This window comes from Pongo abelii, chromosome 19 (genome assembly GCF_028885655.2).
Source record: "Pongo abelii isolate AG06213 chromosome 19, NHGRI_mPonAbe1-v2.0_pri, whole genome shotgun sequence".
Classification (NCBI taxonomy): domain Eukaryota; kingdom Metazoa; phylum Chordata; class Mammalia; order Primates; family Hominidae; genus Pongo; species Pongo abelii.
Window position 1 is genome coordinate 90,143,189 of NC_072004.2, and position 13,437 is coordinate 90,156,625.

Genomic DNA, 13,437 nt, shown 5'->3' on the forward strand with positions numbered 1-13,437 from the left:
CAAAGGAAACAGGCCCTTGAAGATAAGGTAATGTGGAGCAGGTAGCCTCCGTATTGATTAAGAAGGGGACGGACTTACCTTCCACTGTAAGAGTTACCCAAAGCATCTGTGATGGTCCAGGAGGCTTCTGAGGCAATCGGGCAGGGTCAGTCTTCAGCCACTAAGCCGAGAAGATCTGGGAAGGAGTCAGTCAGAGAGCCTTGGGCCAGAGTTCTAGGGGCTCTGGGAGTGGCTGCCAGGTGAGCTGAACAGTCCAATTTTCAGTGGGGTCCCTCACAGATGGGACACGGCTTAGGAGGAATCCCAGGCTGCAGGCATTCCTTGGCCCAGTGGCCAGATTTCCAGCACTTGTAGCAAGCTCCTGGGGGAGGAGGTTCTGGGGGAATCCCTGGCAGCTGCAGTTCAGGGGTTTGGAATTGTGTGCTGGAGATGTGGCTGGGGTTTGTCTCACAGTGGAGGCAAGGAACTGCAACTCAGAAATACATTGCTACTTGGCTGCCTCTACTCTATTATTGTACACCTTGAAGGTGAGGTTAATTAAGTCCTGTTGTGGGGTTTGAGGGCCGGAATTTAATTTTTGGAGCTTTATTTAATGTCAGGAGCAGATTGGGTAATAAAATAAAATGCATATTGAGAATAAGACAGCCTTCTGACCTTTCAGGGTCTAGGGCTGTAAAGTGTCTCAGGGTCTTTTTGGCCTGCCAAACAGGCCATGAACTGGGCTGGGTTTTTTTATTTGATGAAAAAGAGCCTAAGCACTAACTGATTTGGGAGAAGTCAGATAAAGAAAAAGGAGCATTAACCTTGACTATGCCTTTAGCTCCAGCCACCTTTTTAAGAGGAAATTGCTGGGCAGGTGGGGGAGGGCTAGTCGAGGAACAAAACTGTAAGCCGGACCAGGTGTGAGGAGAGGAGGTGATAAAAGGATTATAGGATGGGGGAGCGGAGGCTGAGGAAAAATTGGGACCTAGCTCAGCCTGGCGAGGAGCATCCTGGGGAGGAGGGGATAGGTCAGATGGGTCCGTAGAAAAGGAAGATTCAAAAGACTCAGAGACGCTTGGGGTTGGAACTGAAGGGACAGGTGGGAGGGAAAAAAGCAAGATTTGAGACGAGTTGCATCGGGAACAGAGACTAGAGAGGGACCAATGTGTAAAAGAATGCCTGGATGTCAGGCACCTCAGACCGTTTGCCCATTTTACGACAAGAATTATTTAGATCTTGTAGGATGGAAAAATCGAAAGTGCTGTTTTCTGGCTATTTGGAACCACTGTCCAGCTTGTATGGGGGTCAAGCGGCATCGCAGAAGAAAATAAGGCATTTAGGTTTTAGGTCAAGCAAGAGTTGAAGAGGTTTTAAATTCTTGAGAACACAGGCTAAGGCAGAAGAAGGAGGAATGGAGGGTGGAAGGTTGCCCATAGTGAAGGAGGCAAGTTTAAAGAGAAGGGTAGAGACACGGAGAGAAGGGGTGGGGGGTGCTTGCCCCGCAGGAAAGTGGAAAAGGGGTGGAGATATGGAGAGAAGAGGTGGAGGGTGCTTGCCCCCCAGGAAAGTGGAGAAGGGGTGGGAGGTGCTTGCCCCCTAGAAAAGTGGAAAAGGGGTAGAGACACGGAGAGAAGGGATAGGGAGCAGCCCTGGGCTGCAATGTGGGTGAGCAGCCAAAGTAGGCATCCCTGCAATTGACTTGCCACCAAGGGAAAGTGGATGAATGACCAAGGCAGGCATCCCTGCGGAGATCAGACACCAATGGAATGTGGGTGAATAATCAGGCAGGCGTCCCCACAATGACTAAACACCAAGGGAAGGCTGCCTTCCCAAGTTCGTGACCAGCACTGGAGTTTTGGGTCCACGGATAAAATGTGTCTCCTTTGTCTCTACCAGAAAAAGAAAGGAATTGAAATTAAGAGAAGGGAGAGATTGAAGGATGGCGCAAAGATTAAAAGGAGAAAGAGGTTGAGGGATAGTGAGAGGTTGGAGAAAAGAATAAAAGAGGCTGCTTACCCGATTTAAAATCGGTGAGATGTTCCTTGGGCTGGTTGGTCTGAGGACCTGAGGTTGTAGGTGGGTCTCTTCACCAAGTGAGGGTGAGGACAGAGGACTGGTCTCCCAAAGGAGTCCCGCTGACCAGCGTCTTCAGCACCAAATGTCACACACGTCCGTGTGAAGAGACCACCAAACAGGCTTTGTGTGAGCAACAAGGCTGTTTATTTCACCTGGGTGCAGGTGGGCTGAGTCCAAAAAGAGAGTCAGCAAAGGGCGGTGGGATTATCACTAGTTCTTACAGGTTTTGGGATAGGCAGTGGAGTTAGGAGCAATGTTTTGTGGGCAGGGATGGATCTCACAAAGTACATTCTCAAGGGTGGGGAGAATTGCAAAGAACCTTCTTAAGGGTAGGAGAGATTACAAAGTACATTGATCAGTTAGGGTGGGGCAGAAACAAATCACAATGGTGGAATGTCATCAGTTAAGGCTATTTTCACATCTTTTGTGGCTCTTCAGTTGCTTCAGGCCTTCTGGATGTACACATGCAGGTCACAGGAGATATGATGGCTTAGCTTGGGCTCAAAGGCCTGACAATATCTAAGGTAATGGATTTAGGCAGCTCCATCCCTAACATTTGGGGGCCAGGGCTAGAATACAAATGGAGGCCCACATACCATGTGTCTCAGTATCTTAACATTCTAAAGCAAACCCAAAAAGCTACAAAATCAAGTGTGTCTAATCTTCCCTCCTGAACAAAATACCTTCTTACCAACCTGGAAGCCAGGTTAGCATGTAGGATTCTCAGAAGTTCCACACTAAAATGTGGCAGCCTAGGGACAAACAACCTCCTGTCCCCCACCCCCCACCCACAAGCTCCTCTCCTTCTCCTCCCACTCTTGCGCACTCCAACCCCAAAGGAATTTTCAGCAGCTGTTGAGTGGCGAGAGAAGATATGTAACAAGTGCATTGGTTTGGTCAGAAGAATGCAGGAGGCTCCACATCCAAGCTCTGTCCACAGCCCCTGCAAATCGTCACCCCTTGGCCACACCACAGACCTAGGGATGCCACAGTAACAGCGACCTTGGGGCAAAGTGCAGTCAGTCTACAGGAGGAATAGGAGCCTTTGGCCATGTGGACACCTCGCTTCATGGGGAGGAGAACAGAGGAGGAGCAGGCCTAAGGGAGGTCCTACATTTAGGAAGAGATCATTTAACAATGCTTGTAAATAGACCAGCGCTGAGCTCTCCATGATGGCCTAAGTAAAAAGCTCTTAGAGTCATTATCAGTAGTTTGTTTTTTTTGTTTTTTTTTTTTTTTTTGAGATGGAGTTTTGCTCTGTCACCCAGGCTGGAGTGCAGTGGCACGATCTTGGCTCACCACAACCTCCACCACCCAGGTTCAAGGGATTCTCCTGCCTCAGCCTCCCAAGTAGCTGGGATTACAGGTGCCTGCCATCATGCCTGGCTAATTTTTGTATTTTTAGTAGAGACAGGGTTTCAGCATGTTGGCCAGGCTGACTTCAAACTCCCGACCTCAGGTGATCTGCCCATCTTGGCCTCCCAAAGTGCTGGGATTACAGGCTTGAGCCACGGCGCCTGGCCATTGTCAATAGATTTCTAATACCGATAAAAAAAAAAGACCCAGCAGGGCATGGTGGCTCACCTGTAATCCCAGCACTTTGGGAGGCCAAGGCGGGTGGATCACGAGGTCAGGAGATCGAGACCATCCTGGCTAACACGGTGAAACCCCGTCTCTACTGAAAATACAAAAATTAGCCAGGTGTGGTGGCGGGCACCTGTAGTCCCAGCTACTTGGGAGGCTGAGGCAGAAGAATAGCTTGAACTCGGGAGGCAGAGGTTGTTGTGAGCCGAGATCGTGACACCGCATTCCAGCCTGGGCGACAGAGAGAGACTCTGCCTCAAAAAAAAAAAAAAAAAAAAACCATGACCAATATGAGAGGATCCTCCTGCCCCACCCCAAGCCAAGGTTCAGCTGAATCTGAAATGCTGAACCCTGTGTGCATCCCCGGACCTCGGTAAGCTGGAAAAGGTCCCGAGAAGACAGGACTGTCTCCTATGATGAAAATTGATGGAAACTCCTCACCCTGGAAAGGAAAAGGATAAAAGCGAAAAGAATTAGAATCTGTCACGTTCTTTAGGACACGAATGAGGGGAACGTGGATGGACTACCCCTCACGTTCTGGAATATTCTCTCTAGGAAGCACTTCTTAACGCCTGAGGAAGTTAGATTCTAGATGTAAGTTATTAAAACCACTGCATATAACAAACAAATGAGTTCTCTAACCCAGGGGGAAATAAAAGCTGGAGAGGTTCAGGAGGTGGGTGGGGGCACAGTCAGGGGACATCCAAAGGCAATGCCATGGACAACCTCATGGTGAGCAGACGCTGATATGCATTCGCTTCCATGCCACCGCCAGAGTTGAACAGTGGCTGGGCCCGACCCAAGGAGACCCAGCCAATCTCTATGCTTTTACGGTTTTGTTGTTTTTATGTCTGTATGTTTTTACAAGTCCAGCTAAAGTTTGCACCTCCTAGTCCTTTCAAACAGCCTTGAATTCTTGTCTTTGGAAAGAGGCTACTGTCCACTTTACACTAAGGCATTTATCCACTCACCCATTCATTCATCCATTCATTGAGGGTACCAGCCTCTGGGTGCCTGTAGAGTTCTTCTCTGTTGTTTATGATTTTCTTTCAAACATTTCATCTGAACTTCCAAGCTAATTATCGCCTCTACTCCCTCCCAGTTCAGACCTCCCAGAGGAAGGCGGCCTTCCCCCTCTTTTCCCAGAATCTGCTTCTCTTTGAAATCTTGTCTGCTCCTTGTTCTAAGGCCAAGTGTGCAAGGCACATACCAGCCATCTGATTTTGTTTTATTCTATAGACTGGATTTTTGGGGCTCTCCCACACAGGAGATCTATGGACATCGTGTTAGTCCCGGTCTTCCGAAGAGGAGATGTGAAGAGGGAATTAAATGTGCAAGGGTTTTACTGGGGGAAATGCCTGTGACTGAAATAGAGTAGGTGCCAGGGAGGCCAGGGGAGCCTTCAGACCATGATGCAGGTTGGATCCCCGTAAAGGAAAGAGGGCAGAAAGGTTGCGTGGAAGCATCCCAGACCACCTTGCAGTATCTGGAGGGTTGCACAAGGCCATGAGGGAGCCCTTGAGCTAACTCAACTATTAGAGGGGTCCTGTGGCTCCCAGGAACAGGCCTGCCTCAGTGTCCCTGCTGTGCTCCACCTTTGGCTGGTAATTGCCCGTAGGAAGCATGACCTTGGTGCAAACACAACAATGATGGCTTTCAGAGCACGGCAGTGGGGACCATTGGTCATGGATGCCCCTGTGGATGGAAGTCTGAGAGACACATTCTCATGGTCACTTCAGATGCTCATTAACTTGGAGGGAGATCTCCTCTGTGCCTCCACGCCCCTTTCAGTGACTTCAATAGAAAATCGAGACTTTAGTGTGTTTGTGTGTCTGGGTGTATGTGTGGGTATCTGTGTGCATGTGTATGTGTTTTTATATATGTGCATGTCTGTGTCTGTGTTTGTGTTTATGTTTGTGTGTATATTTGTGCATGTGTGCATGTGTGCGTGTATGCTGCATGTCTGTGAATGTGTGTGTCTGTGTGTCCATGCCTGTGTATTTGTGTCTGTGTGTCTGTGTGAATGTGCATATGTATGTGTATACATATGTGTTTGTGTTATACATGTCTCTATGTGTGCATGTCTGTGTATGCATGTCTGTGTGTTTCTGAGTTTCTGTGTGTGTGCATGTGTGTCTGTGTGCATGTCTTTGTATATGTTTCTGTGTGCATGTGTGTTTGTGTGCACATGTGTCTATGTGTGTGTATATGCATGTCTGTGCGAATGTGTTTCTGTGTTTCTGTGTGTTTGCATGTGTGCTTGTGTCTGTATGTGAGGATACATGTTGGTGTACATGTGTTTCCACGTGTGTCTGCGTGCATGTGTGTGTTCTGTGTGTATGTATGTGTTTGTGTGTATATGTGTGTTTTATGTGTATTATGTGTATTTTATGTGTACTATGTGTATGTGTGTGTTTCTGTATGTAGATATGTTTTGTGTGTATGTGTATGTGTATCTGTGTGTGTTCTTTCTATGTGTGTGCACGTATGTTCTGTGTGTATGTGTTGTACAAGTGTGTCTGTGTCTGTGTATGTGTGTGTGTTTCTGTGTGTACACGTTTTTGTGTCTGTGTGTGCATGTGTGTTTCTCTGTGTGGGCATGTGTTTGTGTGTGTGCCTATATGTTTCTACGTCATGTGTGTTCTATGCATATGTGTTGTATGTGTGTATGTTTATGTGTGTGCCTCTGTATGCATCGGTTTCTGTGTGTATATGTGTGCTCTGTGTGTGCATATGTTTGTGTGTGCATGTGTGTTCTGTGCATGTGTGTGCATGTGTGTTCTGTGCATATGTGTGTACATGTGTTTTCTGTGTCTGTATGTGCCTTGTGCACGTATGTTTCTGTGTCATGTGTGTTCTGTGTGTATGTGTGTACATGTGTTTTTCTGTGTCTGTATGTGTCTTGTGCATGTATGTTTCTGTGTCATGTGTGTTCTGTGTGTGTTGTACACGTGTGTATGTTATGTGTGTGCTTCTGTGTGTATGTTTCTGTGTGTATGTGTTCTGTGTGTGCATATATGTTTGTGTGTGCATGTGTGTTCTGTGTACGTGTGTACATGTTTTTCTGTGTATGTGTGTGTCAGTGTCTTGTGCGTGTGTGTTTCTGTGTGTGTGTGTGTGCATGTTGTGCACATGCATGCTTAGAAAGAATCCACTCCCGCAGCCACAAGAACACCTCTGAGGCCAACTCACATAGCAGGCCCTCACCTCTCTCTACTGTTCCCTTCCAGACCATCCTGGTGGGCGACAGTGGTGTGGGAAAGACATCTCTGCTGGTTCAGTTCGATCAGGGCAAGTTCATCCCCGGCTCCTTCTCGGCCACTGTGGGCATCGGATTCACGGTAAGCACTGGCCGGCACTGCCAGCTCTGGGCCTGGGCTCAGGACCCCAGCGTGTTTCTGGTGAGTGCCAGCAGGAAACAGGTGGACACTCGCATTGGATCATTCAAGGAGGATTAAGGAGAAGACTGTTCCCCAAGGTGTAGGAGGGTGTTGGGTGACCAGGAGGGAGGGTGCACTGCCCCTGGGTAGTCCAGGAACTCCGCCCACCTCTAGCCTCAAGCACGAAGGGAAGGCACCCTCACCAGAACCCAGGGACAAAGTGGGCTGCTGGGTGAGCTGCCTGGCAGGAGCTGCGTGGGACCTTCAGTGGAAGGACACAGCAGCCCATGGGAGCCCCCCAGGGAGGCAGCCAGGAGAAAAATCCCCTGTCCCACCTTGCTCTCCTCCTGCTCCCCATCTCCTTCTGGGGCTCCACATTGGATGAACGCAAGTGGAAGCCAGAAAGCAAAAAATATTTTAATATGGGATAGCTCAGGTCAGCCCTCCAAGGCAAGAAGATCTGGAGGGACAAAGGGACGACCAAGTTTTCAGCACAGTCCAAACTTAGCATTGTCACACAGGTCTCAGGGAGCTGGCAGGCCCAGGTTACAGTTCCATGTTTAGTCCTCAGTAAAATGGTAAAAGGGCAGCTCGGGTTAAGGAAGCCCAGTGCCCTCGGCTTTTTCTGCCCACAGCCCCTCTGTGGGATAAGAGATCCCTCCTCTACCACACATCCCGTCTCCCCGCATTGTCCCGTGCCTGCAGCTGCAGCTGCCCTTGAATTCCTGGGAAGACCTTGGGAGAGGGTTTCACTCCTCTCTCGGACTGTGGCAGGAAGAGCAGGGCCTTCCCTTGGGACTCCAGAATCCTAGCATCTCAAGATGGGGAAGAGCGAACATCTCTTCTTGGACAACGCAGATGTTTGGGAACCTCTGAGACCAGAGCACAGGGCCTGTGAGGTCACACTCAGGGTCAGGACACAGCAGTGCCACACTGATGGGAAGAGAGAGAGGAAAACCCGGAAAAATGGGCTTGCCCACTGGGTCACAGCCAGGAAGGCAGGGGTTCAGAATGAACATGGCTTCTGGGTGACCTTCCAGGAGGCAAAGCGGAAGTGAGTGCCTGGTTCGGGTGTGTTCTGGGGCCTAGAATCGGCCCTGAAACACCAGTGCCCAGGGATCTCCCCAGACTGGGACCAGCTGGGCTCTGGTAGTGCTGAATAGGGGAGGGCTGAGACCCAGGAGGCCAAGGCTACCTGGTAATCCCTGAGGTCTTGGACCAGGCTGCCATGAAGCAAACCAGGATGACTTGGTGCCAGGCGTCACCCACCCCAGCCAAGGCCCAGTCTGCTCTCAGCAGCCAGGGCACACCCTGCCCTCAGGGTCACACCCACATCTCCTCACCCACCCTTCTGCCTGTCTGGTGAGGAAGGAAGAGAGTGGGGTGGATGTGGCTGTGGACATGCAAAGTCTCAGTCATTCCACAGACCACAGAGGTGAGATCTCCAAATTTTGCCGCTAGCTTGGCAAGAAAATCGAGGCCGATTTCCTGTGAAGGAAAAAGAAAGTGTGTGGTCAAACTGTTTGTCTAGCCTGAGACAGGACACGCTGGGCTTTCCCACTGACCTCAGAGTGGGCCTCCTAGAGCCTGGGCTGCCTGCTTGGCACCGGCCAGCACCCAAAGTTCTGGTGCATCTCAGGACAAACCTGTTGCCTGCTTACGCTGAGTGAGGGCCTGAGCCCCTGACCAGAAACTCAGCCTGGGGACACCTGAGCAAAGAACTGGTGGACATCGGGGTCTCCTCCAGATATCAGCGGTCTGGGGGTCCCCGGAGAGCCAAGCTACCAGACACTTGTTTACCCATCTGTCCTTCTCACGGAGATTTGAGATATGGCATGGATAAGGGCCCTGCCTCTGGCCAGGCTGTAGCCTGCAACTCCTGCATGATGGGAAGGGAGGCAGACACTGCCACTGGCTCCGCTCAGGAGGCTGAGTGCCACCCAGGTGGCAGGGGAGAGACAGAGCCCCTGGTCTCCCACTTTGGAGGAGCCAGAGGTGAGCAAGGTGACTACCTCGGGCATGCCTTCACCCATAAACTACCAGGCCCATCACCTTCTGGAAGTGGGACCTGCCCAGGTCCTGTGTAGATGCCTCTCAGTCAAGACCTTCCCTAAATTCTCCACTACCAGCTCCATCAAACTGGCTGTGGGGGTCCTGCTGATGGGGTTATGGCACACTGATGTCGATGGGGTTCACACAGGGGTCTTTCCAGTCCACCACAGTTCAGATCCTCCTTGTTACCTCTCTCCTCAGTTTCCCCCAAATTCCCTAGTCTTGCCTAAACACTGATGCAAAATTCCTCTTTCAAAACCTTCACTCAGACTAGGCGTGGTGGCTCACACCTGTAATCCCAGCACTTTGGGAGGCCAAGGCGGGCGGATCACTTGAGGCCAGCAGTTCAAGACCAGCCTGGCCAACACGGAAAAACCCCTTCTCTATTAAAAATACAAAAACGTTTGCCAGGCGTGGTGGCACACGCCTGTAATCCCAGCTACTTGGGAGGCTGAGGCAAGAGAATCACTTGAACCTGGGAGGCGGAGGTTGCAGTGAGCCGATATCATGCCATTGCACTCCAGCCTGGGCAACAGAATGAGACTCCATCTCACAACAACAACAACAAAAAAAAAAACCTCACTCTGCTCATCCCCCACCTGAACATTCATGGTTCACTATTGCCTTCCAAATAAAGTCTGAATCTCTCATCTGCTGGTCAAGCTGTTGCACAGTTTAGACCAGTGGTTTTCGAACACTCCTTCAGTGCACATAAAAGCCTCCGGGGGAAACTCATCTGAAATGCAAATCCTAAGCTCCCTCATAGACATGCTGCTTCAGTAAAACCACGTGGGGGGCCCAGAATCTGAGGGCTCTGACCCAGGGGGTCCATGCACCACATTTTGCAAAACATGAGTTGAGGCCTTGTCCCTCCAGTCTCTGCCCGGGTCTCCTCCCCACATCCCGACCCTGTGCTCTTTGGGCTGTGCTGTTCCCCAGCTCTGGAGTTTTCTGCCATCGACCTGGATAGCAGGGAGGCCCCTGCCCCCCACCCCAGAGCTCCAGGGCTGCACACAAGAGCCCCCCCATCTCTCAACACGCATGAGGGTCTGTCTCACTGACACTTGGTACCTCCACTATCAGCAGGGCTGCATGACAATGACAGTGTGATCTGTGATCAGGAGGGTAGGGGTGTCTATTTGGGGGTATTGTGGGGGTGTGCGTTTCAGATCTGGAGGCAATAAGAGGTGTTGGGGGTCATTTACAGGGTGATATACACATTTGGTGATGGTGTGAGGCATGGGGTCCATTGGAGAGGCAGGTGTTTGCACAGTGATGTGGCACAGGTGTTGATGGTGTGAAATAAACTGTACCTGGAGCTGCATTGTGGTGACAGGAGTGTGTGTTTGGAGTGAAATGTGTGTTTGGGGGTCATGTAAGATGTGTATGTATGTGGTATGATAGTAGGTGTGTTTGTTTATAGTATGAGGTGCACATTTGTGGCATAATACAAAGTTGTGTGTGGGACATGTTATGAAGTGTGTGTTTGTGGTATAATGTAGGGTGTGAGGCATGTGTATTTATGGCATGATGTGAGGCAGATGTGTGTGGTATGATGTAAGGTGTGTGTGTATATTTGTGGTGTGATTTGAGAGTGTATGTGTGTGGTGTGGGGTGTGTGTGTGAGGTGTGTGTGGAGATTTGAGGGGTGTGTGTGGTGTGAGGTGTGTGTGGTGTGAGGTATGTGATGTGATTTGAGGTGTGTGTGTGGTGTGAGGTGTGTGGTGTGATTTGAGGTGTGTGTGGTGAGGTGTGTGGTGTGACTTGAGGGGTTAGGTGTGTGTGGTGTGACTGTGTGTGTATGGTGAGGTGTGTGTCTGTGGTGTGATTTGAAGTGTGTGTGGTGTGTGTGGTGTGAGGTATGTGTCTGTGGTGTGATTTGAGGGTGTGTGTGGTGTGAGGTGAATGTGGTGTGATTTGATGTGTGCGTATGTGGTGTGAGATGTGTGTGGTGTGATTTGAGGGGTGTGTGTGTGGTGTGAGGTGTGTGGTGTGATTTGAGGTGTGTGTGGTGAGGTGTGTGGTGTGATTTGAGGGGTGAGGTGTGTGTGGTGTGAGGTGTGTGGTGTGATTTGAGGTGTGTGTGTGTGGTTTGAGGTGTGTGGTGTGATTTGAGGTGTATGTTTGTGGTTTGAGGTGTGTGGTGTGATTTGAGGTGTGTGTGGTGAGGTGTGTGGTGTGATTTGAGGTGTGTGTGGTGAGGTGTATGGTATGATTTGAGGTGTGTGCAGTGAGGTGTGTGGTGTAATTTGAGGAGTGTGTGTGGTGTGAGGTGTGTGGTGTGATTTGAGGTGTGTTGGTGAGGTGTGTGGTGTGATTTGAGGTATGAGGTGTGTGTGATGTGATTTGAGGTGTGTGTGGTTTGAGATGTGTGGTGTGATTTGAGGTGTGTGTGGTGAGGTGTGTGGTGTGATATGAGGGGTGAGGTGTGTGTGGTCTGAGGTGTGTGTGTGTGTGGTGAGGTGTGTGTGTCTGTGGTGTGTTGTGGGGTGGGTGCACACGTGTAAGTGTCTGTGGTGTGTGTCTAGGGAGAGACACAGGCTACCGCAGCACATACACAGCCTCAGAGTGAACGTTAGGAGGCCCAGTTTTCCTCCCCAGAGACCACACGGATCCCTTAGTGAGTCCCTATTCTGCACAGCCCCTGTTCCCTGTTCTGAATGTCTTTGACCCCACCCCACTTCTGACTCACCCAAGGCCACCCTTGAACACCCTACAGGACATTACAGTGGCCCTGGGGACAGTGTACGCACCCTCCAAGTATGACATTGCCCACACACCACAGACGCAGCAGGCCAGACAGGGACCACCTGGAGGAGAGCCTGCAGCCCCTCTCTCCATGTTCAAAGATTTCTTCTCTAGGTCAGATTCCTCCATCCAGACTAGCGCAGCAACACAGCAGGGAAGTGCTTCAGGTGACTGCTCCTTCTGGGTGATTCACGCTAATGTTCAACCTTCTGTATTCCAAACCCACCATAGGACAAAGAGGGCCTTGGAGCCAACAACACGACCACAGCTGGAGACTAGAAATCTGAACTCAAAGTACCAGCAGGGCCATGCTCCCTCTGAAGGCTCCAGGGAAGGGTCACTCGTTCCTCTTCAATGGCCTTGGTGGCTCCCAGGAGTCCTTGGCATTCCTTGGCTTGCAGCCGCACTGCTCCCATCTCGCCTCTGTCTTCACCTGGATGTCTTTTCCCTGTGTCTCCTTCTTCTTATGACACCGGTCATACTGGATTAATGGCCTGCCCTATGCTAGTATCACCTCATCTTAATGAGTGATATCTGCAATGACCACATTTCCAAGTAAGGGCATGATCTGAGGTACTGGTGGTTCAGACGTCAACCTATCTTTGGGGGACAGAATTCAAACCATAACAGCATGGTTTACAGTAGAAGCTGAGCATGAGGCATGCCCTGTCCCCTCTCTCATTCTTCCTCCACCATTTCCCTCCTGCAATGAAAACCCACATCCTGGCCAGGCACAGTGGCTCACGCCTGTAATCCCAACACTTTGGGAGGCTAAGGCAGGCGGATCACCTGAGGTCAGAAGTTCAAGACCAGCCTGGCCAACATGGTGAAACCCTGTCTCTTCAAAAATACAAAAATTAGCCAGGCATGATGGTGGGCACCTGTTATCCCAGCTACTCGGGAGGCTGAGGCAGGACGAGACTGGCTTGAACAACCCGGGAGGCGGAGGTTGCAGCGAGCCAAGATCGTGCCACTGCACTCCAGCCTGGCGACAGAGCTCCACCTCAAGAAAGAAATAAAAAGAGAGAAAGAAAGAGAGAGACAGAGAGAAAGAAAGGGAAAGAGAGAGAGAGGAAGGAAGGAAGGAAGGAAGGAAGGAAGAAAGGAAGGAAGGAAGGAAGGAAGGAAGGAGAGAAAGAAAGAGAAAGGAAGGAAGGAAGAAAGAAAGAAAGAGAAAGGAAGGAAGGAAAAGAGAGGGGAAGGAAGGAAGGCAGGCAGGCAAAGAAAGAAGAGAGAGAAAGAGAAAGGAAAGAAAGAAGGAAGGAAGGAAGGAAGGGAGGGAGGGAGGGAGGGAGGGAGGAAGGAACGGAGGAAGGGAGGAGAGGAGAGGGGAGGGGAGGGAAGGGAAGAGAGAAGAACGCATCCTAGGCCAGGTGCGGTGGCTCACGCTTGTAATCCCAGCAATTTGGAAGGCCAAGGTGGGCGTATCGCCTGAGGTCAGCAGTTCCAGACCAGCCTGTCCAACATGGTGAAGTTCTCTACTAAGAATACAAAAATTAGCCAGGCATGGTGGCGTGCACCTGTAGTCCCAGCTGCTCCAGAGGCTGAGGCAAGAGAATTGCTTGAACCTGGGAGGCGAAGGCTGCAATGAGCCGAGATCCCGCCACTGCACTCC

The 13,437-nt window shown here is 50.6% G+C and overlaps 1 protein-coding gene across 1 annotated transcript in view; it reads left to right on the plus strand.

The window, feature by feature from the left end:
- The window catches only part of RAB37 (RAB37, member RAS oncogene family), an 81,987-nt gene that overhangs the window by 56,763 nt on the left and 11,787 nt on the right, over positions 1-13,437 (plus strand). The window contains exon 2 of the mRNA XM_024234617.3: positions 6,873-6,983. Within this exon, the coding sequence (XP_024090385.1) occupies positions 6,873-6,983 (111 nt within the window). The remainder of the gene's footprint in view (positions 1-6,872; positions 6,984-13,437) is intronic.